Source organism: Strigops habroptila, chromosome 19 (assembly GCF_004027225.2).
Source record: "Strigops habroptila isolate Jane chromosome 19, bStrHab1.2.pri, whole genome shotgun sequence".
Lineage (NCBI taxonomy): Eukaryota > Metazoa > Chordata > Aves > Psittaciformes > Psittacidae > Strigops > Strigops habroptila.
In genome coordinates, this window is record NC_044295.2 from 2,067,168 (window position 1) to 2,091,759 (window position 24,592).

At 59.6% G+C, this 24,592-nt stretch overlaps 5 protein-coding genes across 6 annotated transcripts; 4 read left to right on the plus strand and 1 right to left on the minus strand.

Moving 5' to 3' along the window:
* The first annotated feature begins 444 nt into the window (after nucleotides 1–444).
* On the plus strand, nucleotides 445–4,275 carry LOC115617634 (membrane primary amine oxidase). Of its 2 annotated transcripts, XR_003994641.1 has the most exons (5): nucleotides 445–2,059; nucleotides 2,138–2,423; nucleotides 3,064–3,193; nucleotides 3,356–3,940; nucleotides 4,041–4,275. XR_003994641.1 is itself a non-coding variant. In XM_030508402.1 (4 exons), exons 1-4 carry the CDS (start codon nucleotides 490–492, stop codon nucleotides 3,650–3,652), a joined length of 2,283 nt encoding a protein of 760 aa, XP_030364262.1. In that variant the 5' UTR covers nucleotides 445–489; the 3' UTR covers nucleotides 3,653–4,275. The 2 variants fall into 2 exon arrangements, 1 of the variants encoding a protein (XP_030364262.1); XM_030508402.1 differs by having other exon boundaries at nucleotides 3,356–4,275.
* Nucleotides 4,276–7,027: 2,752 nt separating this feature from the next.
* Nucleotides 7,028–10,377, plus strand: G6PC (glucose-6-phosphatase catalytic subunit). Its single transcript, XM_030508504.1, has 5 exons — nucleotides 7,028–7,299; nucleotides 7,919–8,028; nucleotides 8,435–8,543; nucleotides 8,670–8,785; nucleotides 9,224–10,377. Exons 1-5 carry the CDS (start codon nucleotides 7,070–7,072, stop codon nucleotides 9,733–9,735), a joined length of 1,077 nt encoding a protein of 358 aa, XP_030364364.1. The 5' UTR covers nucleotides 7,028–7,069; the 3' UTR covers nucleotides 9,736–10,377.
* A 1,058-nt stretch (nucleotides 10,378–11,435) lies between these two features.
* AARSD1 (alanyl-tRNA synthetase domain containing 1) lies at nucleotides 11,436–16,016 on the minus strand. The gene is made up of 12 exons (XM_030508468.1): nucleotides 15,860–16,016; nucleotides 15,657–15,779; nucleotides 15,427–15,586; nucleotides 15,142–15,199; nucleotides 14,626–14,782; nucleotides 14,420–14,536; nucleotides 13,585–13,715; nucleotides 13,346–13,412; nucleotides 13,060–13,151; nucleotides 12,521–12,575; nucleotides 11,818–11,912; nucleotides 11,436–11,658 (listed from the first exon to the last, which is right to left on the minus strand). Exons 1-12 carry the CDS (start codon nucleotides 15,896–15,898, stop codon nucleotides 11,523–11,525), a joined length of 1,230 nt encoding a protein of 409 aa, XP_030364328.1. The 5' UTR covers nucleotides 15,899–16,016; the 3' UTR covers nucleotides 11,436–11,522.
* A 100-nt stretch (nucleotides 16,017–16,116) lies between these two features.
* On the plus strand, nucleotides 16,117–22,482 carry RUNDC1 (RUN domain containing 1). The gene is made up of 5 exons (XM_030508412.1): nucleotides 16,117–18,680; nucleotides 18,857–19,015; nucleotides 19,487–19,685; nucleotides 19,948–20,055; nucleotides 21,051–22,482. The coding sequence occupies exons 1-5, from the start codon at nucleotides 17,886–17,888 to the stop codon at nucleotides 21,914–21,916; spliced, it is 2,127 nt and encodes a 708-aa protein (XP_030364272.1). The 5' UTR covers nucleotides 16,117–17,885; the 3' UTR covers nucleotides 21,917–22,482.
* Nucleotides 22,483–22,698: 216 nt separating this feature from the next.
* RPL27 (ribosomal protein L27) lies at nucleotides 22,699–24,590 on the plus strand. The gene is made up of 5 exons (XM_030508553.1): nucleotides 22,699–22,772; nucleotides 22,874–22,956; nucleotides 23,088–23,257; nucleotides 23,795–23,905; nucleotides 24,500–24,590. Exons 2-5 carry the CDS (start codon nucleotides 22,876–22,878, stop codon nucleotides 24,546–24,548), a joined length of 411 nt encoding a protein of 136 aa, XP_030364413.1. The 5' UTR covers nucleotides 22,699–22,772; nucleotides 22,874–22,875; the 3' UTR covers nucleotides 24,549–24,590.
* The last annotated feature ends 2 nt before the right edge of the window (nucleotides 24,591–24,592 follow it).

Genomic DNA, 24,592 nt, shown 5'->3' on the forward strand with positions numbered 1-24,592 from the left:
CGATGCTGCAGTGTCTCTGCACATGCTGTGGGGGTGCTGCTGGCGATGGTGGGGCTGTGGTGCTGTGCTCAGCACTGCTCTGCACAGAGGAGCATCGTCCTTGTGGTCTCTGCTGCTGGCCTGGCCGCTTGTGTCTGCGGGGATAAGAGGAGGAAGTGCAGGGAGATATGTTTATTTCCCCTAAGTGGCTGGATCTGTGCTCTCCAAGGTATGCAGTGGGACAAGAGGAGGGCAGATGCAGAAGCATTAAGTGTACTTAAAATTATGACACACTGGGGGAAGAAGAGGAAAGTTGCCTTTTATGGTCCCCAGTAAATCCTGGGCAAATCTGAGAACATCCCCCTGCGCAGCCCGATGGGCTGTTCCCTGTTGAGAAAATGGGGGATGAAAAACAAACCCAACCAAACCCAGCCCCTTCTGGTCACTGGGGAGGTTCCACAGCTGGAAACTTGCTGTGCCAGACCGCGGGAGCGCCGAGCCTCAGCAGCCATGAACGTGAGAACCGCGCTCGTGCTCCTCGCGCTGGCTTTAGCCACCATATTCGCGTTGGTCTGTGTGCTGCTGACCAGGGGCAGGGCCCCCGGCGCCTGCCCGCACCAGCCCCTGGCGCAGGAGGACCCCGACGATGGCCAGAGCCTGGTCTTTGCAGACCTGACCCCCGCGGAGCTGGCGCAAGTGGTGCGGTACCTGCAGGGACACCTCGGGCTGCGGCTGGTGGACGCCGCGCGCGCAAACCCCTCCGACAACTGCATCGCCTCCGTGGAGCTGCAGGTCCCGGCCAAGGCAGAGGCGCTGCGGTTCCTGGACGGGGCGGGGGCTCGTCCCCCCCGCGAGGCGCTGGCTGTGCTGTACTTTGGGGACCAGCCAGACCCCAACGTCACCGAGTACGTGGTGGGGCCGCTGCCGACGCCGGCGTATCACCGGGACGTGACGGTGCGCAGGTACGGGGGGAAGGTGCCGTACCACCGCAGACCCGTTACTGGTAAGGAATACATGGATATCAATGCTCTCATCCAGCGGGAGCTGCGAAAGGCACCGCGCTTCCTCGCCGCTTGCTGTGAGTCTGATGGGACCGACCTGACCACCCTCACGACAGCCCCGCGTGGCTTCAAGTCCGGCGACCGCGCGACCTGGTTTGTCCTCTTCCACAGCGTGGCCGGTTCTGGCTACTACCTCTCGCCGGTGGGGCTGGAGGTGCTGGTGGACCACAGGGACCTCCGCGTCTCCCGCTGGCAGCTGCGCCACGTCTTCTACAATGGCCAGTACTTTGTGAGCATGGCAGATCTGGAGGAAGCGTTTGTGGCCAACTTGCTGGAGGTCGTCAGGGTCCAGAAGCCTCGGGCTGAAGCGGTGCTGGGCTCCATGAGGCCCCGGCACCAGCCCAGCTCCCCGGGTCCACTGCAGTATGAGCCACAGGGTCCCCGCTACAGCGTCAGGGGCAACCGCGTCACCTTCCAGGGCTGGAGCATCACCTTCGGCATGAACCCCAACTCTGGCCCGCGTCTCTTTGACATCAGGTACCGCGGGGAGAGGATTGTCTATGAGCTGAGTCTCCAGGAAGCCTTAGCCCTGTATGGCTCCAACTGCCCCGGGGGCATGTCGACCCGCTACCTCGATGGGAGCTTCGGCATCGGCAGGTTTGCCTATGAGCTTGTCCGGGGCCTCGACTGCCCCTACACCGCGACCTATGTGGATCAGCACTACCTGGTGGAGTCAGATACCCCTAAAACCAACCAAAACTCACTCTGCATTTTTGAGCACGACGCTGCCCTCCCCCTGCGGCGCCACTTCTCTGACTCACAGTCCTTTTACTATGGGGGGTTGCGGAAAACCACGCTGGTCATCCGTGCCATCTCCACTCTCATCAACTATGACTACATTTGGGACTTCATGTTCCACGCCAGTGGGGCCGTGGAGGTCCGGGTGCACGCCACCGGCTACATCAGCACCTCCTTCCTCCACGGCCAAGGCACTGACTACGGCAGCAGGGTTGGGCCCCACACGCTGGGAACGATGCACCTTCACCACATGCACTACAAGGTGGACCTGGATGTTGACGGTAGGTCTGGGTGCCTTTGTGTGTGGCTGTGGTTCACTGTGGGCTGCGGCTCTGAGGGTTTTCCCTATTGTTTCACAGGGCAGCTGAACTCCCTGGAGACCCAGGACATGGGGTACAAGGTCATGAAAGAACCCTGGAGCATGCAGAACACCATTGAGCGGCTGTACCTCCGCAGGAAAAGGCTGGAGAGGGAGGATGAGGCGGCGTTCCAATTCAATGCCCCCATGCCCCGCTACCTCTCCTTTGTCAGCCCCAATCCCAATAAGTGGGGGCATCCCCGCGGCTACCGGATCCAGATCATCAGCTTCGCCGGGGACCCCCTTCCCACCAGCAGCCCCATGGAGAGGGCCATCAGCTGGGGCAGGTGGGTCCAGGGCCAGACACCAGGTCCTGCTGCTCCCAGCCGGTGCCAGGCTGCAGGGATGGGGTAAACACCAACACACAGTTTTTGGCTCTGAAAATCCCTGGAAAAGTTGCTCAATGACATCTGTTTGTAGCAGTTCACAGGCATGAATCTGATCCTAGATAAGATTAATTTAGAGCTATTGCATGTGTTGTTCCCTGTGAGGGCAACCAAGCTGTAGGACAAGTTCCCGAGGGGAGCACAGGCATCCCCAGGTCTTGACATCTTCACACGAGGTAAGAATGTCTTTTGGAGAATGTTTGGGATAAGCACAGGACAGGCTCCCTGTCAGGGTGAAATGAATGGCTCAGGTTCCGAGGGAGGCTGTAGTAGTTAACGTCGTGTGGGGCAGTGATCACAGTGTCTGCTCCTGGACACGGGTGTTTCCAGCCTTGCTGGAGCAGCCGTGGGCAGCGAGTGATCTGAAGGTGCCGGGGCTGCTGCCTGTCACCAACACTCTGGTCCCTGCCAGCCCTTTCCGTCCCTGATGCAGGACAGAGCCGCTGCCCCAGCACCCACCAGGGGTGTGCTCAGCCCCTGTGCATCCCCAAGGCACTGGTGCCCTGCACCGCACGGACGAGTCCCTCTGCTCCCTGTGCAGGTACCAGTTGGCCGTCACCCGTCGGAAGGAGGAGGAGCCCAGCAGCACCAGCATCTACAACCAGAATGACCCCTGGACGCCCACCGTTGCCTTCGCTGACTTCATCAACAACGAGACTATCACCAACGAGGTGAGACGGGGTCCCCTGCGTCAGGGGAGCCCAACCCGCGGGTGCAGCCCTGGCTCCTGCTCCAGCCGGAGGCTCCGTGTGTCCTGCAGCCAACCTGGGTGGGTGTCGGGCTGAAAGGGACCCACTGGTGGTGACGGGGTGCCCGGCTCCCCTCCGGCCCAGGACCTGGTTGCCTGGATCTCCGTGGGGTTCCTGCACGTCCCCCATGCTGAAGACATCCCCAACACGGTGACCGTGGGGAATGGCGTCGGCTTTTTCCTGAGGCCCTACAACTACTTCGATGAGGACCCCTCGGTGGACTCACCCGACAGCATCTACTTCAGCAGCGAGCAGGACCCCGGGATATGCGGAGCCAACCCGCTGGCCTGCCAGCCCCCCGCCTGCACCCCCCATCGGCCCCCCTTCAGATATGGGGGATTCCTCAACCTCAGCCTGGCCCCGCTGCCTGGCACGCTCTGATGGGGAAGGGGCTGCTGCTGCCTGGCCCCTGGTGTGCAGGGTCCTTGGGGGGGTTCTGGTGCCACACAGGGGACCTGCCCTCCCCATGCCCGGGATGCTGCATGCTCAGGATGAGCTCAGCTCTCGTTTCAGCCCCGCAGCACTGCCGCAGGTGGGCTCACAGCCTCTGAAGTACAGCCCCAAGGAGTGACCTCTCATAGACCACATCCAGGATGCCACCCAAAATGCTGTGGGCTGCCCACAGCCACTCTCCTCCTCCAGGACCGGAGCTCCTGCTGCCTCCCCAAGGTAGGTCAGTGCACACAGGGCGACGGTGCTGCTCAGGGCTGGCACTGCGCAGAGCTGCAGGTCCCCTTGGAGATGTGGTCCATGCTGAGGTTTTGCCCAGCCACAGTGGAGGTAGCAGCTCTGGGATGCCCAAAATGTCCATCCTGGCCCCATGGACACTCAGCTCCAGGGCTGATGCTGCTGCGGTGGTGCCAAGCTCTGAAGACAGGGACAGTGCACTGGGAGCCTGCAGGACAAGGACACTGCATGACCGTGGGACGGGCACTCCCTCGGCTGTGCTGCCCCATGTCCACCCTTCCTAATAAACAGGCACTTGGGTGCTTTTTCTGACCAAACCGGTGTGTAGCTCACGGGTGCTGCTGCGGCTCCTGCGGTTGCTGGCCAGAGTCCAGCGCCGCTGCGGGCACTGCTGCCTTCTACCAGGGGTCCTGGCTCAGCTCTGGGGTGCTCGTGGGGTCCAAGGGCCATGGGGCAGCGCCTGGCAGGGCTGTGCTCACCTGCACCGGCCGTGCTCTTGGACCCGGGGTGTTGGCTGGAGGTTCCTGCCCGGGAATATGGGACAAACAAGGGAGTTAATGTGTAACGGCTGTTCCGAGGCGCATTAATCGGCTCTGGCCTTGGCTGCTGCCCAGTGTGCTCAGCCCCTGCCGGCACAGGGACCCTTGCTCCCGAGCCCCCCGCCAAATTCCACAGCCTCTGGAGCTCATCCCGACTCTACCAGGCTGGGCTGGGGACACTGAGGAGCTTGGTGAGGGTCGTTCAGCTCCAGCCACATGCAGCTGCAGATGGCAAGTGCTGGCCAGTGCATCCCTGGGGACATGGTGGGCATCCATCCCCTCTGCCCCCTCACTGTGGGAGCTGGGTCTGCTCAGGGCCAAGCTATAATGGGCTGGAGCAGCCCTGACAACAGCAGCGCATCCCGTGGCAGCCAGCTTGGCTCACAGGGAAGGATGTTGGGCAGGAGCGTGCAGCTCAGGGCACGGCTCGGTGCGACGCGCCGGGGTGTCCTGGGGTGACAGCGGGGGGAGCGCGGTGGAGCAGGCGGGATACTCCCTGTGGCTGCTCCCTGCCTGCCACAGCGTGCCCACGTGCTTGCGGTGCTGCCTGGACTCTGCCCGCAGGCTGACGCAGCCGAGGCCAGGCAGTCCCATGCTGGCGATGACCCGGCTCACACCCCGCCGCCTGCCCACAGGCTGGGAACGTTCTGGATGGAGCAGCAACCCCGTGTGCAGCACAGTATGTTACAGCACCCATGTGCAGAGCATCACCCGTAGCTGCATCCGGTGCCTTGGGAATTGCGGGGACACCGTGTCCCAGAGGCGCACAGCTCCCGGTGCCGAGCCTGATCCCAGGCTGGCTGCGCACAGAGCCCAGAGCAGGAATAAAGCAGCTTGGCCCTGTTCCTCCCTTGGGAATGCCAGACCCAGATGGGCTCCGGGATCTACCCGGAGCACAGGGCACAGCGAAACAGCACACACAGCCTGGCTGATGCTGGACCATGGGGAGGATGTGGCCTCTCCCCGCTGTGGCCCCAGTTCTCGTGCAGGGACTCTTTCCAAGGGGCTGGAACATGCTAGTCCCCATCCCCCAGCACCTTTTGCCCCCATTTTCCGCTGTGAAATCTCTCAGGGAGAATTTATTGCTGACTGTTTCAAAACGTTTTTGATGCAGAAGCCAAGTCTGCTGCATTCCTTCACGCTGGCCAGAGCAGCGCTGGGTTGAAGACCCTGGAATGAGCTTTTGGGAATTTGTTTTGCAAGAGTAATTCCATTTCTGTACAAACTTCGGCCTTGTTGGGGTTTTGTGCCTGTATCCCGGGGAGAGGGGTTTGCAGTGGTTTTGCCTGTTAGGCCCTGTGGCTCCCTGGGCTGTGTGCCGGCAAGGAGGCAGGATGCTGCCCGCAGCAGCGCAGAGCCTGAGCACGACCTCTGCCTGCCCCGTGCTGTGGCAGATGGCACATGGGTAGCAGTTCAAGGATCTTGACCTGAACTTTCTCGAGGAGGGGAGATAAGTGATGTATTTTCACTGGCTGCTAATGGTTAACGCCTCTTGCCTGTCCCTCCAGCATGGGCAGCCGCCTGTTTCACTGCGGGGGGCTCTGGCTGGGCACCCCGTGCATGGTGCTGCCATGGAGCTGTGTGTCCGTGCCCCAGGAGGGTTCTCTGGCCAGACTGACACTGTGTGCTCGGGCTCCCGGGGGTAGCTCCATGCTCCTCATTCACCGCCGCCTCCCAGGGAGCAGCAGGGTGATGAAGCTGCGGTGCCAGCACTGCTGCAGCGGCAGCACCAGTGGGATGAGTGGTGTGTTCAGATCCGTCTCTGCAACCAGGCTCTGACAGGGCTGTTTTGTGCAGGAAGGGGTTAACCAAGGGGAGCTGTGCTGGGAGGAATGCCTACCCTCATTCGTCAGGTTAAAGACCCCTCTTTGCACCCTGTAACGCCGCACCAGAGACCAGAACAACATCACTGGCAGCCAGAAGCTCCCCAGGCTTCACTGTCATGGCTTGGAAGGTTTCCATTACACAGAGTCCAGGTTCAACCAGGCTGGTGCGGCAGCAAGGTGGTGTTTCATCAGCTGGAGGCTTCAGCTGATGTAGGGGTGGCGGGCAGCCAGCCCTCCGCTCCATGCACAGCCCAGTCCACGCTCCTGGGCATCCCTGCAATGCTCTGGTGGTGCTTGGATGATGGCAGAGGGATTGGAAACGTGTCACAGCTCTGCAGTGCTGTTCACGCAGAGCGCAGGCACTTGCAGCTCCTCCCTGGTAACAGCAAACGCTGCGGTTCAGTAGGAGCGGCTGAACTGGGTGTCAGGAAGGGCAGGAGCTGCAGGATCCCCGGGTGAGGCAGCCACCAGTGCGCTGCGGGGAGGGCACCGTGTGGGAAAGGGTTAAGGTGCTGGTGCCAGAGCACCCCATGCTCCACGCGCCCCGAAGCCTGTTTTTCCCTTTTACGTAAGATGTTCCAAACATGTTTGTAACAACCCCTCGGTGATGCACCTTTGGCAAAAGTGGTTTTGGGTCCAAAGATCAGTGCTGGGACAAGCAACCTGCCCGCAAGAAACACGACCCTGCAGAGTATAAAACCCCGGTGGCGCGGTGCAGTGCGGGACAGCCTGAGCCGCACAGGAGGATGGAATCCAGCATGAACCTCCTGCACGATGCGGGCATCCAGGCGACACACTGGCTGCAGGAGCACTTCCATGGCTCCCAGGACTTGTTCCTCTTCATCTCCTTCGCTGCCGACCTCAGGAACGCTTTCTTTGTCCTCTTCCCTATCTGGTTCCACTTCAACGAGTCGGTGGGCATCAGGCTCATCTGGGTGGCTGTGATTGGCGACTGGCTCAACCTCGTCTTCAAGTGGTGAGTGGCCCCGTGCCACAGCTCCCTCCAGGCGCGTTGGCACAGCTGGACTAGTGCTGGCCAGATGTGCACTCTCAGCCTTGTCACGGGTGTAAAACAAAGACCCGAGGTCATGTCCCAGCCTGGCAGTGGGCTGTGGTACCCACGGGGGCAGTGGACCAGCCAGTGCCACCCCTGCAGCAGCCTTTCAGCATCCCAATGTTCTGGGGCTGCACCCTGTGTCCCTGCAGCAGGACCCGGCTCTGTGCCTCCCTGCAGCTCTAATCCCCCTGGATGCCCACGCTTGTCTGCACGTGTGACAGGGATGGGTGGCCTCTGCCTTTGATGCCACCACAAGACAGTTGCTCTTGGCCTGAAAAAGACTTAGGGTGAGCAGACACCACTCCTCTTTCTCAGTGCGTTGACTTGCTCTCCCCTTTCAGGGGCTAGGGATGGGGACATGCACAGGCAACGTTTGCTATCAGGACCAAGCAACCAGCTGGACGCTGTGTCTGTTGGGACACCCTGGACCATTCATGGGTCCTTTGCCCCTTCCAGCTCCCAGACCAGAGCAGAACCTGTAGCTGTGCCACCAGCTCTGCTGCCCAGGACCCCTACAGCCCCTGTTCTTTCTTTTCAGGATCCTCTTTGGGGAAAGACCATACTGGTGGGTCCATGAGACGGACTATTACAGCAACGCCTCTGCCCCAGAGATCCAGCAGTTCCCACTCACCTGCGAGACCGGCCCTGGTGGGTCCCCGGCAGGGACAGTGGGTGTTTGCCCAGCGCCCTGCACATGCAGCTCCCCATGGGGAGGGAGGTGGTGGCGTGGCCACGGCCGCGGCTGCTGCCCGCTGGGGGCACGTGCCCCTGCCTGGCTCTCCGGAGAGGGCTGATACCGCCGCCGTGGAGGCAGGACAGCCCCTGTGTGGAGCAGACCTTGACCCCGGCGCGGACGTGGCAGTTCTGCCTGTGCTCAGCTGCAGCCCCGTGCCAGGGCCGTGATCTGCTCCAGCCCCACGTGCTGGCAGCAGCTCAGTGGGGAAGGAGCTTTCCCAGCTCCAGAGCAGCAGCCGCGGGGGAACTGGTGCTGGGCGCCATGCGGATGGTGCCACTCTATGGGGGGGGTCTGATCTGGGGCTCTCTTCTCACCCAGGGAGCCCCTCCGGACATGCCATGGGTGCAGCAGGAGTGTATTATGTCATGGTGACGGCCCTCCTCTCCGCCGCTATGGGCAAGAAGCAGCTGAAGACACTCAAATACTGGTGAGCTGCGTGCTGAAAGCACCCGTGCTGGGCAGAGGCTGCTCCAGAGCCAGCCAGGGCACAGGGCTGTGGGCAGCTCTGGGCAGCAGTAGCCCTGGGATCGACATGGGTGCCTGCCCCTTGCAGGGTGCTGTGGACGGTGCTGTGGATGGGGTTCTGGGCAGTCCAGGTCTGTGTCTGCCTGTCCCGAGTCTTCATTGCTGCCCACTTCCCCCATCAGGTCATCGCAGGGGTCATCTCAGGTGAGTGCATCAGACCCCCTGTCCCCTTCCCCATAGCACCCACAGCACTGGTCAAGAAGGGTGCAACAGCCTGATAGGTGCGTGTGAGGTGTTGATGCAAAGCTGTCTCCGTGGCTTTGCAGTCACTGCCCTCCTCCTCACGGGCAGGATGCCCTCCAGGACGCGCCTTTGTCCCTGCCCCACCTGAGGCAGGAGTCCCAGTCGGGCAGGCAGGGCACTGCTGGGCTCTGAGGGACCAAAAACACGGTCCAAGGCACGGGCTTGGGGTGTGAAAGAGTCATTACTCAGCCCCTGTGAGCAGCAGTGGCCGCCAGGGCAGTAAGCGCCATGTGGGAGCACTGGGAACCCCCAGCACGTGTCCCGTGCTCAGCTCCAGCACCCCGAGCAGGGGTCAGCCGCTGATCGGTGCCGCCTCCTCTCCCGCTTCCTCACCGGCAGGGATGGCCGTGGCCAAGACCTTCCAGCACATCCGCTGCATCTACCACGCCAGCCTCCGCCGCTACGTGGGCATCACCTTCTTCCTCTTCAGCTTCGCCCTGGGTTTCTACCTGCTGCTGCGGGCGGTCGGTGTGGACCTGCTCTGGACACTGGAAAAGGCACAGAAGTGGTGCAAGCACCCTGAATGGGTCCACATTGACACCACTCCCTTCGCCAGCCTCCTCCGTAACCTGGGCATCCTCTTTGGGCTGGGGCTGGCCCTCAAATCCCACATGTACCTGGAGAGCTGCCGGGGGAAGCAGGGCCAGCGGCTGCCCTTCCGCCTGGGCTGCGCCGCCGCCTCCCTCCTCATCCTGCATCTCTTTGATGCCTTCAAGCCGCCCTCCCACATGCAGCTGCTCTTCTATGTCCTCTCATTCTGCAAGAGCGCCGCGGTGCCTCTGGCCACCGTTGGCCTCATCCCCTATTGCATCTCCCAGCTCCTGGCCACGCGGGACAAGAAGGCTGCCTAGGAACGTCCCCGCAGGTAATGGTGCGCCCGGGCTGTGGGCTCGGGGGCAGTCACAGGCCATGGGTGCACCCAGCACTGTTTGCTCCCCTCTAAACCTGCACAGACTGACTGCACACTGGGAGCGGACTGTGAGAAGGTGCTGCCGGGCGGCTCCTGCATGGACCCGTAGCACCGGTCACGCTGTAGGCTCGAGTGGTCTGTGGCCAGGCGATGGCACAGTGAGCCCCGCACTCCCAGGGCTCTCCTGCCACCCTCCTCGCACCCAAGGGTGGGAGTCATCAGCCCAGGACCTGGTGCAGCGGGGAGATGACCCTGCACTCCCCTGCAGCTCATGGGGACACGGCACCTCCATGGTGCAGGGTTGGAGATGGCACCACCGGGAGCAGGGTGCTCACCCATGGGTACTCGGGGGCTCCTGTTACAGGAACAGGCAGACACTGTGGTTTGGACATAAAGCGATGGCTTGTAGGAGCCCCTCCAGCCCTGTGGTGCTCAGCGTTCACTGCTGTGTGAAGCAGCAAGGGGTACACGTATGCATATGTGTGTACACATACATGATGCGTATCTGTGCACACATATACCTGTGGATGTATCTGTGAGCAAGAGGTATTTTATTAAAGCTGAAGGTGTGTTTAGCAGATGAGTTTGGGTGTCCTGCTGGCTGGTGAAGTGCGATGGGTGACCGGCTTCGGGGCACAGGGATGTGGTGGGACTGTCTTTGGTGTTGGAGGAAGGACTAAACCACCGGGAAAGGCAGCGCCGGGCTCCCCCAATCCTCATCACTGTCCACCCTCAGGTGCAGTCAGGTGCAGGCAGCACAGTGGGAAGGGATGAGCTGCTTTTTGTGCTGTTTATCCAGGGTTTCTGGGTACACCTTGTGCCAGGAACAGGGACATGCTTGTGTCACCTCACTGCTTATGGAAACAAGCACAGCTTCGGGACCGAGCAGCTCGGCTGGGGCTGTGCTGAGCCCCAGGGCTGTGGGGCCGGAGCTGGGTGGTCAGTGCTGGCTCAGCCCCTGGGCGCTGCTCACCCGAAGGCCGGGTCTGCCCAGGGTGCAGGAAGGTCCAGATACTTTCTTCCTGCCAGACTGTACATGCAGTATGTCCCCCAAAGCACCAGCTCCTGCAGCATTTACCCCATACCCAGCTGTAAGCATCAGCAGTGCTCTCCTGGACCAAACCTGTCATTTCTTGCAAGAAGGGGAAGAACTCCCCATTGACCGCTGGTGCTTTTCCACGCTGTGACTCCACAGCGCCCTTTAGCTCCTGCAGCTGAGATTGCAGCAGGTCCAGGACCCAGCCTGGCAGAAACGCAAGCCAAGGTGCCACGGGGATTAGCTTTTCCACATCCCAAGGGAGTTTACACCTGAATTAGCCAGAGAAACTTGTGAGGTTCAAAAATGGACCTGTAACAACCGCACCCCAACAAGGGAAAGGACTGAGACGCGAAGGCGAATGATTTCTCACCCATGGGGCACCCGCTCTCCCTTCTGCCCTGCCTGATCCAGGACTCTGTCCTTTGCTGTGCTTGATCAAGCCTGGGAAAGCTTGTTTCTGCCCAGGCGAGGTCTGAGGTGGGAACACACACCATTTGCCTGGGAATCGACAGATCCCTCGCAGCAAAGCGTGAAGGGCAGATCCCCTTCCCTAGTGTTCCATGAGCACCAAACCAGCTCACACAGAGCACACGAACACCAGCTGCTGGGTTTGTGCCTTTATTCTCTGGGAGAGAAGTTGGTGGAGCTTATGCAAAGCAGGGAAGACAGCCCTACTTTGAGAACTGTTCTTACGCTTCAGGGCTTCCGTGGCTGGTGAATTCCTGGAGCAGCGCTTCCACTTGCCCTCGCTGACTCATCTTGGTGGCCTTGCCCTGAAAGCGGCCTCGCTTCCCAGCTCCTTTGCCCCCCAGCAGCTCTGCCACCCTGCAGTAACAGTAGTACAGGCTCTTCCTCACTTGCAGAGAAGAGAATGGCCTGGCCCAACCCGCTCCAGAGAGCAAACACGGATCCATGCCTCAATGACTGCTCAGTCTGCAACACCAGAATTCTTACTCCTTTTAAAGAACCCACAGAACATCTTACCTGGGACCTAAATTCTCAACTGCTTCAACTGGTCCAGCTAGAAGAAAGAGTCCTGCTTCTTTGTCATCTCCCACAGTCAGGAATAGCAGGGTTTCCTGTGGACAAAGAGATGGATCTTGCTCCAGGATAACCAGTGCCCTCCTTGTCTGGGAGGAGGACAGAGGCACTGGCCACAGGACCCACCCATGCTTGCCAGTAATTCAGAAGCTTGTGTGCACTACTGAGGCAGAGACTCCAGTTGAGGGAAGTAAAATGGAGGCAGCTTCTTACCCTTAACCTCAATCATATGTTGTGGGGGACAGAACGGGTATGGGGATATCCAAGTCCAAAGGATACAGTTGGCAGTTGGACTGGATGATCATTGCAGATCCCTTCCAACTGCAACAGTCTATTCTATTCCCTTCCAACTGCAATATTCTATCCTATCCTATTCCATTCCATAACAGCCAATAAGGTTCTGCACAGCTCTCTGGGCACAGGCTCTTCTACAGTGCTCTGGATTTTCCCTGTTGTATTTCCTGACTATTGAAGATTCCCCTGCAGACACAGGCTGACGGGGACAACAACCTCAGGTAACTTTTGAAAGGAAACACACCTGTAGCTTGGGACTATGGGACAAACAGAAGCCCTGCCAGCCCCTGCCTGGGCTACAGCTTGAATGAGAAAGCCCATGGGATCAGGTGAGTCTCCATCAGTCACTTACCTCTGTCCCAATCTCATTAGCGATGATGTTCATAAATTCAGAGTCACCCTCTTTCCTGTATGAATGGGTAAAAAAAACCACTTCAGAAAGAAGCAGAAATCCCCTCTAGAGTCCAAAATAGCAATCAGAAACCAGAGGTCTGATCAGGCCTGGGGTTTTGGCTTCTTGCTGTTAGGATGGAGACCACGGGTTTTCTGTATATATAAACCCTCATTGTGCATTCCTATGGACATGTTAGGAATTATTTGTGTTTATCTTTAATAGAGCTCCTCAGTTTTATTCGGAAGTATCAATGGCAGAGAGAAATCGGACAGTTATTTCTTAGCTATAAAAGCAGAAGAACCCTATGACTGATTTACTAACACATTCCTTTAATGACACAACCTTCCAATGGCCTGAGGCAGTTTAATCCTCTATTCACCCTGTTTACATTCTTCCTTGAGGAACAAGCCTGAAAAGGTGTCAGAGAGATGCACCTGCCATAATATGTGTAAGATACCATGATACCCTTTCCCCCTTTTCCCTGAACTCCTCTGTACCTGTGTAGCACAAAGAGCTGACTTGGAACAGGCTTGCTCTTGAAGTCCCGGGCTATCAGAACAGCAATGTCTCTAAGCAGGTTCAAGTTATTCTGCCAGAAAAGCAAACAAACTGTGCTGCAGATGGAGAAATCATCGCGAACACTCCACTGTGTTCCCAGAGGTTGGAGCAGTTTTCCTAACATCCACAAAACCTGATGCCCACAATTCAATTCCCAGTTATCATGACTAAAGCTCGGCTCTACAGGAAGCAGCCCCAATCTGCTTTTCTCAGCCATCCTCGTACCTTCTGCAGCAGTTTCACTGAGCTCTGCAGTCTTTTCACGGCCTCTACGTGCTCACCTGGTCCATTTCTGAAAGAACAAGAACTGGGATCACTACTCTGGAGGACACGGAAAGGGTTTCTTAAAGGAGCAAGAGAAGGTAACATCATAAAAAGCAACATGTAGCTGTTTGCTGAGGCTTGTGTGATATTTGTCAGAAGGAATAGTAAAGATGGAGTAAGAGAAGTGGAAAGGGTATTACTTGAGCAGTGAAGTTAGAGCCTTCTCGGTACTGTGACTTTGTTCAAGTGACTTCAGCACTCTGTTTCCTGCCAGGAAAACCAAGTTGGTTTTGTTCTTTCTCCCTTTTTCTGTGCCGAGGAGCTTAATAACCTTAAAAAGAAAATCACCCTGGTCAGAAAAGAACAATATTTTGCTTATGCTCACGCAGGTGGCCAGTTCCTATTAGGTTATGCCTTGTGAGTATTGACTCTCTGCCAGCGAAGATAAACCGATTAAAATCAACCATAAGGTCAACATACAAAAAACCCCCAAAGGACAGTGATAGAGCAGAATGAGTATGATTTGCTCGTCCTGGGCTGCACTCTGCAGTGCATCTGGAGGTCTCTGCTGGGATACAGACTCCAGCAAAAGACTGAAAATTCAGAAACACTTAAAAGCAGCTCTAGAATTTTATCTCCACCTCCCTGCAGAGGATTTCTCTCTCACTTATGACAAGCACTCAAAAATATAAGTGCTTTAAGCAGAGGTAACAAATGGCTGCAACCCAGCAAGGCACTGCCAGGCTGGCAATCCAGCACGTGCCCTTGCAGAGCACCAGCACTTCAGACAATACCATTGCTGCAGGTGAGGGCTGAGTTCTGCTACAAGGAAAGGACAGGACAGGACAGGAGGGGCCTTTCCTGCATGACTGGATGAAGCTTTCCCCTGAGCCATCGGATGCAGACTGTGCCCTGTGCATGGTGCTGTTGGGCTCACCCAGCACAGGGCTCCTGCTACCCCGTCTACCACTGGGACAATTCCAACAGACCATGGATCTCAGGGACTTCCAAATGCTCCCAAGAGTAGCTCAGCACCTGCAGGTCACTCAGGTTGGAGACGTGGGTCCCACAGCACATGTTGGAGTCTATGCCTTCAATGTCAACAACTCGCACTGGCCCCACGTGGTCATCTGGCAAACCACGGCTTCTCACCTAGCATGAGGACAATGGCACCATGGTGGCATCCACGCTGCGCTTATCTCAGCCCCACAGGTATCATCAGTTCTCTCCCCACCACTCACTGTTTCAACGTCAGGGTCATTTGCAGCCAGTTCCCTCACTGTCACAGGTATCCTCTCCCTGATTTTCTCATTCGCACTCCTCTCCAGGGCCCCTATTTGCTCTGCTGTCATGGAGGGGGTGTCCAGCTCAATGACGCTTCGCTGGTGGCCCAGCTCCCTGCACCAGTGAACATCTGCTGCTGTAGTTAAGACCAGTTGGAAGGTTCCTCTGGGCTGCACTAACTGTTATCCCACTGCTGGGAATGTGACTGAAACAAGCATTCCCTCCTCTCTGTCACTTACAGAGCACACAGTCCATACCAAACACCCAGGGGAGGCCGAGACAGAGCAAAGGCTTTGCACAGCTTCTCCCGAAAGCTTCTCCCTGGCTCAGTCACCTCTCCCAGGCCCTCTGAGCCCAAGTGAAATGCCCATGGGCAAACTGATTTATTCCTGCTCAGCTCCTCAGGGCCCAGCACGGTGGCACACGCCAAACAAGGTGAAACTGGGGTCAAAAGGAGCCTTTTCCCTGCTCACCAAGAAGTTGTCTTGAATCCAAACATCTGGTCTGCGATGGCAGTGATGAGATGCTGCCCTGCAAGAGATGTTCAAGCCGCAGCTTTGAGCAGCACCGGACCCACGACAAGCAAAAAGCATAGTTTGAAGCAGGCTGAACGTTTCCTTCCAAACCTGCTCGCAGCGGGGCCGTTCACAGTGCAAGGAGAGCCGGGGACGGGCAGAGCTGCCGGGATGCCCCCTGCCCTGGCCGGGCTCCGGGCTGGGCACTGCCCACCCCAGCGGGAGGCGTTACCGGGCACGCACCCGAATGCTGCTGCATGTGGTCGAAGCGGCGCTCCCAGTCCAGCGACAGCAGCACCTCGGCGCCCGGCTCCAGCGCGGCCTGCACGAAGTGGACGGCCTCGGCGCCCCGCCGCGTCACCCGCAGCACCGGCACATCGCCGATGAGCCCGCGGTCATCCGGCTGCGGACACGGGGCGTCAGCGCCGCCGCCCCGGCCCCCGGGCCCCCGCCCGGCCCCGCCCGGCCCGTACCTGCCCGCCTCCCTCGGGGAAGAGGATGGTGTCCTCCAGCACCACCTGGAACCCGCGCACCGGCTCCCCGCCGCCCTGGGGCCGCAGCTCCGCCGCCCGGCACGACACCACCCTGGTGGCGAACTGCAACGGAGATGGCGGCGCCGTGAGGGCCCGCGCCTGCCCCGCGGCCCCGTCGCGCCCCGCGCCGGCCCCGCCGCTACCTGCCGGGCCCAGCTGTCCCGCTGGCACTGGAACACCATCGCGGCGGCGGGACACGGGGACGCCGGCGGCGGCCGCGCAGGGACACGGGGCTGGCGGTCGCGGGTAGGCGGCGCCGGCGGGACGCGCGCTCCCGGTGCCGCTGGGTGCAGGGGGCGGTACACGACGACGCGGCCCGAGCGGACAGGAAGCATTTATTGTACGCGCTCACGTTTATTGTACGCGCACGGCGGGGCAGGACGGCTCCCGTCGCCCCGGGTCGGGGTCCGCCGCGCTCGGCGGGGGCCCGGCTCTGCTTCCCGGAGAGCCCTCTCCGCGCTGCTCGTCGGTGCGCGCTGCCGGCGCACCGGGAGGCCTCCTGCGGCGTGCCCGGGTCCTGGGCTTCAGAGCTCGTCCTGCGGGAGGGAGGAGCGAGGCGCCAGGGAAGCAGCAGCCGCTGGCACCGGTTGGGCAGCCCCGGGGAGCGTGTCCCCGGTGGGCTCCGGGACGGGGTCCCAGAGGAGAGCCTGGAGCTGCTGCTGGAACCACGACAGGATGCTCGCGAGCAGTACTTACATCCAGGTCATCCATGGCGGGGGGGGGCTCTTTGTCTGTCACCTTATCCAGGAGCTGGATGGGAAACCAGTGGCCATTGGCACCCTGAACGCCCGGCTCCCCCATCCCCATCACCCACAGACACCCCAGGACCCTGCAGCCCGGCTCACCTCTGCATACTCCTCCATCATGGCCCTCTCCACCTCTTCGTCCCCTTCCCAGTCTCGCCAGTTGTCAAAGTCCACGGAGAGCCAGGCCGGCTGCGGGCAGAAGGAGCATCCCCTGAGAAAGGGGACCTGGCAGCTCCCCCTCGCAGCCTGGGGGTTGCTCTGTGGGGCTGCTGCTGCATGGGTTAGGCCGGGGAAGGGCAGGAAGGGGAGTGTGCCCCTCCTGACTCTGCCTGCGTTGAGGGAAGGGGGTGCCCCATCTTTCCTGCAGGGCAGAGGTCTGTGGACTGGTGGTACCCGTGAGGTTGAGCTCCCTTTGGGGTCCATGTGTGGGGCCCTCAGTTTCTATCCCAGGGCAGGTTGGTCCCCAGGAGCCACGAGGTGCTGTGTGGGGACAGCACAAGCGCTGAGGCTGGTCCTGGCTGCCAGGCACCACACGCACCTTGATGTTCTCCTTGGTGATGCGGGGCCAGGCCACTTTCTCCTTCCATTTTCTCATAAAGCATGTGATGGAGCGGTCAGAGCGCTTCTCCCGTGAGTCCTGCCAAGAGACCAGGGATGTCTCACTCCTCTCTGTAATCCACTGCAGCCACGCACAGGATTAAATTCGGCCACATGCAGGCTGTGGGAGGGACAGAACCACAGAGACAGGTTGTTTCTGGCCCACAGCAGCACCACTAATGCCAGGCCTGGGCTCAGGGCTCCCAGATTTGTGCTCACACCACTCAGGCTTTTGGGTAACAGGCAGGATTCAATGCTAAGCGGTGTTGCTCGAGGCTCTGTAGGCTGGGTTTAACTCTGAGCCTGACACAGGCTGTCCGAGAAGAGCTCGCTGGAAGGAAGCCTCACCTTGGAGTTGACCCTGGCATACAGGTTGATCTCATTGTAGAACTCCACGCCGTCTGCATTTTTGCAACTGCCAAAACACCGTAACAGCCTGGCTTAGGAGAGTGAGGCCAGGCAGGCCGTGCCCCTGCAGAGTCCTCCCGCCCTTCACACCACCCTGAGCCAAGGGATCCATCCCCGGTACAGGGCAGTGGCAGCTCACCTGAACACCAGCCGCTGCTCCTCAATGACCACCTTCACATCCCTGCTGTCCTCGACGCAGAACTCCAGGTAGACGTACCGCGGGCGGTCGTACCACAGCGTCTTTGCGGGTTGCCTTGGCAAAGAGCAGAGCAGCGGGTGCTTCCACGGTGCCCACCAGGCACCGGCTGGGGATCGGGGCGAGGAAGGTGCCCCAGACACGTGCGCTTTGCCCACCGCGAGGTGGGCGCCGGGCCGAGCAGTGGCCGCTGGCCCGCAGCGCTCCGCTCTCACGCCGCACATGGGCAGGCAGCGGGGCCCCGGCAGGCCCTGCCCTCGCTCTCCAGTACCGTTCCCGGCGCCATTCCCCCGGGCTGAGGGTCGAGCCGGGTGTGCCTCGGGCTACGTGCCCTGGGCGGGTGCCCGGCACCGCGATCGGGTACTGCCCGTCCCGTCCCGTCCCGTTCCCTCCCGTCCCGCCCCGTCCCGCCGGGCCGCTCTCACCTCGCCATGGCGGTGCCGGCCCCGCCCCGCGCTATTTCGGGCCGGGGACGCGGCTGCCGCGGGGCCGGCGGCGGGGGCCGGGCCGGGCCGGGCCGGGCGGGGCGCGGCGGGGAGCGGCCTCCGGGCGGGATCCCCGGGCCCGCCGCGCCGCGGGGGGGCGCGCTGGCCCCGTCCCGCCCCCGCCAGGCCCCGCCCCGCGCCGCGGGGGCAAGATGGCAGCGGAGCGGCGGCGGCGGTAGCCGTGGCCATGGAGGCGGAGGGCGGCCCGCTGGGCCCGGGGGAGCGCTGGGCGCCGGTGGGCGCCGTGTCAGCTGCGGCGGAGGAGGAAGAGGAGGAAGAGGAAGAGGAAGAAGACGAGGAGGAGGCGGCGGCGGGCGGGTCGCCGCAGTCGGTGCCGCGGCTGCGGGCCGAGCGGCGGCGGCTGCACGGAGCGCTGCTGGCGCTCGCCTCGCACTTCGCGCAGGTGCAGTTCCGGCTGCGGCAGGTGGCGCGGGCCGGGCCGGGCGAGCAGCGCCGCCTGCTCCGGGACCTGGAGGATTTCGCCTTCCGCGGCTGCCCCGCGCCGCTCGCCCTCGGCCTCGGCGGAGCCCCGGTGAGTGCGGCCGCGGCGCTGGGGGGGGTTCCCCCCGTACCGCGGGACAGGATGGTCAGGCACGTCCTGTTCTCGGGCCGGAGCTGAAGGAGACCCCCCTCACACCGCGGTCCTGTTCCCGGGGGCTTGGTGTGCCAGTACAGCCTCAGTTCTGTTTACTGGTCCCTCTTTTTCAGAGTGAGCGGGAGAAGCAGGAGCAGACGGAGGTGCAGAAGGAGAAGCAGAGAGAGCTGATACTGCAGCTCAAGACACAGCTGGATGACCTGGAGACGTTCGCTTACCAAGAGGGCAGCTATGATTCTCTGCCACAGTCTGTGGTTATGGAAAGACAACGGGTGAGGCTTGCGGAGTCCCAAGCATTTGGGAGCCTTGTACAGACTGTAGGAGCTGGTCAGTCCTGATTTCTCGCCAGCAGCTGTAGTAAAGTATCAGTATCATAGAATCCTAGACTGGTTTGTGTTGGAAGGGACCTTAAAGCTCATCCAGTTCCAAGCCCCTGCCATGGGCAGGGACACCTTCCACTAGAGCAGGTTGCTCCAAGCCCCTGTGTCCAACCTGGCCTTGAACACTGCCAGGGATGGGGCAGCCACAGCTTCTCTGGGCACCCTGTGCCAGCACCTCAGCACCCTCACAGGGAAGAGCTTCTGCCTCAGAGCTCATCTCAATCTCCCCTCTGGCAGGTTAAAGCCATTCCCTTTGTCAAAAGCCCCTATCCATTAAGGCAATGAATGGGTCAAGGAGGGTTGTGGAGCTCAAGGGCAGCAGCGCCACACAGAGAGATCATGCTGCTAACATGTGTTTTGCAGATGATTATAAATGAGTTGATAAAGAAGCTGGACATGGACTTGAGTGAAGATATTGCAACGCTCTCTCCAGAGGAATTGCGACAGCGTGTGGATGCTGCCATAGCGCAGATTGTTAATCCAGCCAGGGTGAAGGAGCAGCTGGTGGAGCAGCTGAAGACACAGATAAGGGACCTTGAAATGTTCATCAACTTCATTCAGGGTCAGTGCTGAGTTTTTACATGAGCAGAGACTGAATTGCTTCTAATTCCGTAGGAAAGTCATGAAGCGGGGAGGTCATCGATGTCAGAGAATGCAGAAAGAGTTTTTGGGTCACGGGGAAGTACAAATCTCTGAACTGATGGTAGGGAGAACAAGACTGACAAAAAAGGCGCAGAGAGTTTTAAGGAATATTGTCCTTAATATTTGGGATCTGCAGCTCAAATTTACGAGTGTGAATTAATAGTGTGAAATTCTCGTTCTAGATGAAGTTGGAAGCTCTGGTAAGGCAGAAGATGGACACTGTGAATGTGCAGGCAAAAAAGATGGTGGTGGCTCCCACAAACCAAATACACGGCCTTCTGGAAATAGAGGTGGGCACTGCGTGGCTCGGAGCTCCTGGCACGGCTCCTGCCATCACTCACATGAGGTTCACAAGCGTGAACCAGCAGCAAGTTGTGCTAAGCTGCTTTGCTTTGGCAGTTGGTGTTCATGCTTTTCTGCTCCCACTGACAGAAAGTCTGTGTCCAGTTCCATTCCCTTCCTCCGCGGGCTCCCTGAAACCATCAGAGAACCTGAACATGTGGCACATAGGGTGGGATTGGTCCTCAGTGGAGATCAGGAACATAAGGGGCTTCTGAAAATGCAAAATGCAGACAGACAGAGCAGCCTTGTCTTGTACATGCCGTTGGCGGTGCTGTAATTAATGCTCTTTGAGCTCTTAGCTCTGTGAGCGGATACAGAGAGCTGGATGGATCCAGTGCTCTTTATAGTTTGAGACTTGTCTACTTACACATGAATTTACCAGAGCTAGAATAATGTACTAGAGAAATCCTGCAGTACCTTTACCTCTTGTAATCTGGGGCATCTGCCACTTGGCAAAGATAGAATACTGGCCCAGATGGAGTTTGGGTCTTACTCAGCGTGGCTACTCCTACAAATTGAATTTGATGGTGGCATCAAGAGTAAGCATCTTAGCCTGCTGAGGCGAGGCACTGCTTGAAAGTAGGCAGTGATCTCCCTCAGCAAAGGTTTTGGTATCTCCTAATCATCCATGTGGTATGGTCATGTCTACAGAGTGGTCTATCCTCGCTGTGTATGTGCTCACTGGGAAGCCTGTTGTAGGATTTCCTCTCTGTAAGATGAGCTCTTTGTTGGGAACAGGCCGTGCCAATGTTTGCTTTTCTGGTGGGCTTCAGTGCTTTGAAACTAGAAAGAGTAGGACCAGTCCTAGTGCCAGAAGCCCCTGAGGAGGAGAATCTATGATGGAGGAGGAGCAGACATTTGCACTCCCTTTGTGTGTCTGAAAGAGCAAAGCTGTTGGTTCCTTAATGATAAAGTTTATTTTTCTCTTCTATAACCTGATCAGTGAACCCAGAAGATGCCAGAAAGATGAGAGAAACGGGCCTGCACCTCATGCGTCGCATGCTGGCTGTGCTGCAGATATTTGCTGTCAGTCAGTTTGGTTGTGCTACGGGTCAGATTCCTCGCACCCTCTGGCAGAAGGACCAAGACAACAAGGACTATTCCCCCTTAATCAAGAAACTGGAGCTGTCGGTAGAGCGGGTGAGGCAGCTGGCTATGAGGTACCAGCAGGAAGACCACGTTATCAGTTCCTGCGACCTGCAGGACATTCCCTTAGGAGGCAGGGACGAGCTGACTCTGGCTGTGCGGAAGGAGTTGACCATTGCTTTGCGAGACCTGATGGCTCACGGGCTCTACGCCTCTTCCCAAGGAATGAGCCTGGTATTGGCACCCATCGCGTGCCTGATTCCTGCGTTCACCTCCTCGCCACAGACCATGCACCCCTGGGAGCTCTTTGTGAAGTATTACAACGCTAAGAACGGACAAGCCTTCGTGGAATCCCCGGCTCGCAAACTCTCCCAGTCCTTTGCCTTGCCTGTGACAGGAGGAATGGCTGTGACACCCAAACAGAGCCTGCTGACAGCGATTCACACTGTCCTCACGGAGCATGACCCCTTCAAGCGCAGCGCAGACTCGGAGCTGAAGGCGCTGGTGTGTATGGCACTGAACGAGCAGCGCCTGGTCTCCTGGGTAAATCTGATCTGCAAATCTGGAGCGCTGGTACAGGCCCACTACCAGCCATGGAGCTACATGGCAAGCACAGGCTTTGAGAGTGCGCTCAATGTTCTCAGTCGCCTGAGCAACTTGAAATTCAACCTCCCAGTTGACCTGGCTGTCCGGCAGCTGAAAAACATCAAAGATGCTTTTTGATGTATTTTTATTGTAGATCATCCCTTTTCCACAAGCAGGGCAGCTGCTGGGCTCAAAGCCCGCCTTTTTTAAGACCAACAGTTTGGCTCTTTGAAATTGATACTTGCTTTTCGGGAAATCTTACGGTATCTTGATGCTGGAAATGTGTGTGTTTACAAGACTGCCACTGCAAAGCTTCTGTACAGTGCCTCGCCCTGCCCCTTTTACGCAGCTCTGAAGAGCAAAACCGCTTTGCTGGTGCGTGTTTGGTGTGTGGGGCTGGCAGCGGCCACGGAGCCCTGTGGAGCTGCAGCTTGGCCCCTGTGCTGCCTCTGCTCTAAATGCTGCCCCCACACGTCTCCTCTCGCAGACCGAGGCGGGCTGAGCCGTGCCGGTGCGTGTTTCACTGCCTCGGGGGCCGCCCTCCCCGGTGTGAACGTGGGATAAAACCGGTGCAGAGCTGCGGGGGGCTCCTCCGGTGGCTCTGCCCAGCAGTCCCCGAGCTCCTTTTCCCAAGCCGTGCGCACACCGCCGGCCCGCTGTTTCCTAGGGGTGCATTAAACCGCTTTAGTGTCCGTGTGCGAGAACCCGGTGCCCGTGTTGTGTGTCCGTCACCAGCCGTTGCGCGGCGGGCGCTGGCTCGCGGGCTCTGAGCTGCTCGGAGCGGGAGCGGGGGCTCAGTGCTGCGGTGGGAGCCGGCGGCGGGGCCCCCCCTTGCCGCGGGGAGCGGGGACCGGCACCGCTGCTTGTTGCCCGGCAACGGCGGCGTCTCCCGCATCGCTGCTCCTAAAGGAGGCGGAAGTGACGCGCGGTGAAAGGCGGGAGGTGGGGCCGGCGCTTTTTTTTCCGGCCTGGGCGCCATCGCTGCGGGACCTCGGTAAGTGCGGGTCTGGGCGCCGCATCCGCCGCCATCCGCGGCAGGGGACGGGCCGGGGGCGGCGCGGGCGCGGCCGTGACTCCCGCACGCTGTCTCCGCAGAGATGGGGAAGTTCATGAAGCCGGGGAAGGTGGTGCTGGTGCTGGCCGGCCGCTACTCGGGGCGCAAGGCTGTTATCGTGAAGGTGAGCGCGGGGCCGGCGGGGCTGCCCTCGGGCGGGCGAGAGCGCGGAGCGCCGCCGCGGTCCGTTCCCGGAGGCGTCCCCGCAGGCGGAGCTCCGCGGTGCCATCGCCCGCTGCGCTCGGTGTGTTGCAGAACATCGATGATGGCACCTCGGACCGGCCGTACAGCCACGCGTTGGTGGCGGGCATCGACCGCTACCCGCGGAAGGTGACCGCCGCCATGGGCAAGAAGAAGATCGCGAAGAGGTCCAAGATCAAGTCCTTCGTGAAGGTTTACAACTACAACCACCTGATGCCCACCCGGTGAGTGCGGCCGCGGCGCTGGGGGAGCCTCGGCTGCTCGCTGCAGTCGCTGTTGTCCTGCGCTCCCTCCAGGGAACACTGGAGCTGTTGGGGCTTTTCATTATGTGACTGGGCAAACGTGGTGCGCACGCTCTGCCCAAACAGGGTCTAGGGGCGTGAGGCTGAGGGGAAACGCTAATGAACTTCCAAAACAAAGCAGCTGGTTCCTTCCTCAGCCACACTCAGTTTCCTTTTGATCGCGGGTGTTGATGGCCATGAGGGTCCGGGCTGCCGGCTGAGCTGTCATGGCCTGGATGTGTTTCTTCCGATCTCCTTGGAGCTCAGCTGCTGAGTGCAATGCCTCGGCTGGAGCCACCTGCCCCCCCTCCCCAGCGCTGCATTCCAGCCTGAATTCCATGTTACTGGGTGCTCGGGTGGTTTGGCGATTCCCTGACCTGAGGGGCTTTAGGAGATGTGGTTGCTCATCCTCGCTCTCCTCCCTGCACTGCCCGGTTTGGCTGCCGTGGCTTTTTCCAGCCTTGTTGCTCTCTCATCCAGGTATTCCGTTGATATTCCACTGGACAAAACAGTGGTTAACAAAGACGTGTTCAGGGACCCCGCTCTAAAGCGCAAAGCAAGACGTGAAGCCAAGGTGAAGTTTGAGGAAAGGTGAGTTGGAAGTTCATCTCTTCATGATGTCACATCCTATCCCCAGGGTGAGGGCTCTTGGTGTGGCCAGTCCCAGGTTGGGCACTTCTGCCCCAGCTTCCTTGGGTATATCTTGGGTTGAGTGTGTCCTTCTCTCCTCTGTGGGCTTGTGAGGCGTCTGCCCAGGAGTCGCTGTGTTGGGGCAGGGAACACTTCACTGGTGTTCAGGGTGATGTGTGGCCTTGTGCCAGCGCCAGCAGGGCCTTCGGGTGATGGTGTCTTGGCATCACGGTGCTGGTGTCTGTGCTGCCTGTCCCAGGAGCACTTGAGTTGATGCTGCTTCTCCTCAGTTTCTGTTCAGAGGCTCCTTCAGCAGCAGGAGCTGCGTGGCCACTCTTAGGGGGGACCTGCCGGAGCGTGGGCATCCCTCATAAGGATGAGAGCAAAGCTGGGAGCTGACCCCTTCCCTTGGGAGTTGGGATGTGCGCAGCGGGGCTGGCTGCAGCCTGGGCGGAGGACATGGGCTGCATTGCCTTGGGGAGAGCCTCGGGGGCTGGGGACCGCTTGGGTGCGGGTATGGGAGCGTTCTCCAACCTGTGTGTCCTCCTCTTTCAGGTACAAGACGGGCAAGAACAAGTGGTTCTTCCAGAAGCTGCGATTCTAAAGGTGTAACCAGGTTGCATCAATAAATGTTTATTAAAACCCATT